Raw genomic sequence first — 4,231 nt, forward strand, 5'->3', positions numbered from 1 at the left:
ATTCTTAAAACTTATGAGCTTGAAATACAGCAAGATGAAGCACTGGAAAAGAACTCCAAGAAGGAGAAGACTGTGGCTTTTGTAGCTGAGAAGGAAGAAGAAGAGGAGAAGGCATTAAAGTCATCGAAGAAAATGAGGAATCTTCAACTCAAGATGAGCTAGATGATCTTAATGAACATCTAGCCTTCCTTTCCAGAAAATTCTTCAAACTCAAGTTCAAAAGAAATGTTGTCAGCTCTAGACCTTTAAATAGAGGAAATCAATCCAAACCATCTGGTATGGTTGATAGATCAAAATTCAAATGCTTCAACTGTGGTCTAGCTGGACATTTCTCTAATGAGTGCAGAAGACCTTCTGTTGAGAAGAGATCTTCTTCTGAAAATGTAGATTATAGAAGGAAATATTTTGATCTACTCAAGCAGAACAAAGAAAAGGCATTCATAACTGAGGATGGTGATTAGGCTGCTGATGAAGGTGACTCTGACAATGAAGAACATGTCAATCTGGCCTTGATGACAATTGGAGATGAAGCTGATTCTACCACAACCAGCAATGGACATGTAAAAACCACCAGCACATCTCATCTTACTAAGACTGAATGCAAATAAATTATTGACGACATGTCTAACGAAATTTATAATCTTAGGGTCTCTCTTAATTATCTAACCAAATAAAATGTTAGAATTAAAGGGACTAATGATTTGATTGCTGAAAGAAATGGAAAGCTTGGGACTGAATTAATCCAATTGGATAAATTTAAAAAGTCTTCTGAGCTTGCTAAAGATGAGTTGTTGGCTATTCTAAAAAGAGAAGAAATTGTCAAAAAGCAATTGGAAAGGGAACAAGAGATAATAGCTAAGTGGAAAGATTCCAGAAATGTTCTTGAGAACATGTGTTCCACTCAAATTCTTAAAGAAACCTGCAAGAATTCCTAGAAGAAGAACAAAAAGTTGTTAGATGATTCTGATCTCTTATTGGAGAGTGCTCATCCATTGATAGATAGTCCATCAACGGATGGAAGCTATCCATCGAAGAATCGGACAGCAGTTGATGAAGAAAAACTCAAAAAGCTTGACAAGAAATATGGGCCCATCAATAAAAATTTTGTGAAAGAATCTGGTAGTTCTAAGAAGATTGAGAAAGAAGGGATTGGTCACAGTGCAGAAAGGGTGGAGGCTGGAAAAGGAAAGAAGAAGCGCTCTAGGAATGGCAATGTTGGGATCAATAAAAGGAATGATTATACACCTAATAAAAATGCTGTTATAAAAACTTGCTCTAAGTGTGGTAGTGTTAATCATCTTGCTATTCACTGCGAAACTGTTTTATCTGATCATTGCATGCCTAGTCCTATGATGAATGCTCACATGCCTATGTTTCCAAATGCCCCCATTCAATATGCTAACATGCAATTCATGCCTAATCCATATTTTGGTGCATTTTACTTGCCTACTATACCTATTCACAATGATAACATGAATCATGTCATTGTCAATCAATTCCCTTTGAATTCTACCATTGTTGGTTCTTCTAATTCTGTTGTGCTGCCTAAAGTTAAGAAGAATAATTCTGAGGATGAAGTTGTTTCAAAACCTTCTATATCCAAACAAAACAATGCTTTTAAAACAAAGGTGGTTTCTAACAAAACTGGACCCAAGACTGCTTGGGTACCAAAATCAACTTAAAATGTTTTTGATCTGTGCAGGGAGGAAGAAAGAATCTTTGGTACCTGGATAGTGGTTGCTCAAGGCACATGACTGGACATTGTACCCTGCTCAGCAAATTTGAGGAAAGAGCTTGCCCAATAATTACCTTTGGAGATGACAACAAAGAATTTACTCTTGGACATGGCTTGATTTCAAAAGGAAATGTTTTCATTGATAATGTTGCATTAGTTAAAGGTCTTAAGCACAATTTGCTTAGTATTAGTCAACTATGTGACAGAGGACAACAAGTTTGGTTCTCAACAGAAGCCTGTGTTATTTCTGACAAGAAGGATAACAAAGTGGTGCTAACTGGAAACAGGAAGGGAAATGTCTACATAGATGACTTCAATTCTATTAATGCAGAATCAATCACTTGCTTATTCAGCAAAGCAAGTTTGGATGATAGTTTGCTATGGCACAAGATATTGTCCCACTTAAATTTCAAGACCATGAATGATCTTGTGAGAAAAGATCTTGTTAGAGGACTGCAAAAATTGGAATTTTCCAAGATTGGCCTATGTGATGCTTTTCAGATTGGAAAGCAAAGAAAGTCCTCTTTCAAAAGCAAATTGAAATCCTCAATTGATAGACCGTACCTCTACAACTTCTGTTAGGGTTATACTGAAATATTCGTTTGAAGTATATAACAATTATTTGAGAATCTTGAATGCATGTTTTCACATTGTCTGTATATTATATGTTGTAGACAATCTAGTATCAAATGGGATAGCAGAAGATTAGATTGTCGAGTTCCTTATATAATATAATAAAGGTTCACAGTCTAAATGGTGTTAGACAAACCATTGGAACGACTGAAGTATTATTTGGAAATAGTTTATCTTGACTATTGAATAATACTTATATATACTTTGTGTATATTGAACGGGATCAAATTAGTAGAATAATTGTTTCTTTAATTCTGACAATAAAGAACTAAGATTCTACGAAGTTATTAATGCTTAAGTTCTTAATCCGGATATAGTGATTGACACTTGTATTTAATGCACATGCCTTGACTCATAAGTTAAGTAATTTATTTTAAATTACGAATTTATGTATTGGGCAATGACATTATATACAGAGTGGAATATTGACTATAGAAGGAAACCGTGTCCGAAAAATATATTCGGGTGATGATGTCCTCTTGAAAGCTCATAAAGATAATTATGCTTTAGTCCTGCAGGCAGATTTGTTCTTGCATAATTATAAGGTTGAGTGGATGATCAAGGATAAAAGATATTGATTAAATTAATTGTCAGAAATTAATTTAATTAATGGACATGCGATATCTTAAACATGGGGAATTTATAAGCAATTAATATGGGAACCGAATTAAATAATTAATTTACGGAATTAGGAAAGGTAGTGCAAATATTAATTCTTTAGTGGATTGAATTAATATTTAATGACATTGGGCCTGGCCCGGAATGTCATTGGAAGGCCTGACCTAATGATCCATGATCCCTACTGTAGCCTATATATATTCTCGTTCTCTTAAAGCTGAAAGACACACCAAAACGAATTCATCCTAGAGTTTGAGAGAGGCAGACGTTTTTCTCAAGGAGACAGCTAGGGTTTTGGGTTTTCGGAGCTTTAAGGAGAGGCACACCTTGGGAGATCGAAGGCCACACTTCGTCCAAGGAGAATCAAGGAATACAGTAGAAGATGTGGATTTGAATCGCTTGCGCCGTAGCGATTAAGTTTAATATTCTGTTCGAACTTTTAATTAATATCATAAAACGCAGGGCCAAGGTCCGATTGTTCCAACAATGGTATCAGAGCGAGGTTACGATTCTGCGATTTGTGATATGTAGTCCATGTCATGATTATATATGCATGTATATAGTGATTCTGTGATTCACGTCGTTGTCCACTATTATGGTCGTGTTTTAATTATTCTGTTATGTTTGGATTCCACATGGTTTATCGTGGCTGTTGTAAATCACGAGGGTTGATCATGATAGTTTAATCTTGTAATTCAATTTGTAATTGTTTTAGGTTATGATCTGATGTAATAGAATAGGCTGGTTCGTCTGTACAATTTGTATGTAATTGTTTGATCAACGGGGCTGCAAGAAACAGAGATCTTCCGCTGCTGCGATTAGGGTTTCGGGGGTGCTGCACTGTTTTGGCCGTAACTTTTGCATACGATGTCCGATTTGGGCGAACGAGCACTTTTCGGAGACGGCAGAACGAGACGAAGCTAGCTACAATCCAGGAAACCCTAGTTGAGGTGATTTCAAAGGTGTTTTTCAGGATTTTTCGAGGCATTCTGAGGCCGTTTAGGCCTCCAAACGGGCTCTCGAAGTTTTCTGGAAGCTGATTTCGAAGCTGATTTTTCCGGGGCCATAATAGTGGATGTGTTTTATTATGATTATTGATTATTGTTATTATGTGTTTCTTGTTTGTATTGTTATGCCATGTGATACTAACCCTTCGCATGCTAGAATGACATGGACATAGGGATGTTTTTCATTAATGCTTTAATCATGTTAGTATGCTGCCATGTTATGTGTTCTTTGTGTTGC

The 4,231-nt window shown here is 36.1% G+C and overlaps 1 protein-coding gene across 1 annotated transcript; it reads left to right on the plus strand.

The window, feature by feature from the left end:
- The first annotated feature begins 278 nt into the window (after positions 1 to 278).
- On the plus strand, positions 279 to 2,317 carry LOC135152761 (uncharacterized). Its single transcript, XM_064093852.1, has 4 exons — positions 279 to 453; positions 691 to 894; positions 1,000 to 1,628; positions 1,703 to 2,317. The coding sequence occupies exons 1-4, from the start codon at positions 279 to 281 to the stop codon at positions 2,315 to 2,317; spliced, it is 1,623 nt and encodes a 540-aa protein (XP_063949922.1).
- The last annotated feature ends 1,914 nt before the right edge of the window (positions 2,318 to 4,231 follow it).

This window comes from Daucus carota, chromosome 5 (assembly GCF_001625215.2).
Source record: "Daucus carota subsp. sativus chromosome 5, DH1 v3.0, whole genome shotgun sequence".
NCBI lineage: Eukaryota > Viridiplantae > Streptophyta > Magnoliopsida > Apiales > Apiaceae > Daucus > Daucus carota.

Coding starts and splice junctions, on each gene's coding strand:
- LOC135152761 (XM_064093852.1), top strand. CDS start 279: ATGGTTGATAGATCAAAATTCAAATGCTTCAACTGTGGTCTAGCTGGA. Junction 895..999: donor AAATGTTCTTGAGAACATGT/GTTCCACTCAAA, acceptor ATCCATTGATAG/ATAGTCCATCAACGGATGGA. Junction 1,629..1,702: donor ACAATGCTTTTAAAACAAAG/GTGGTTTCTAAC, acceptor TGATCTGTGCAG/GGAGGAAGAAAGAATCTTTG.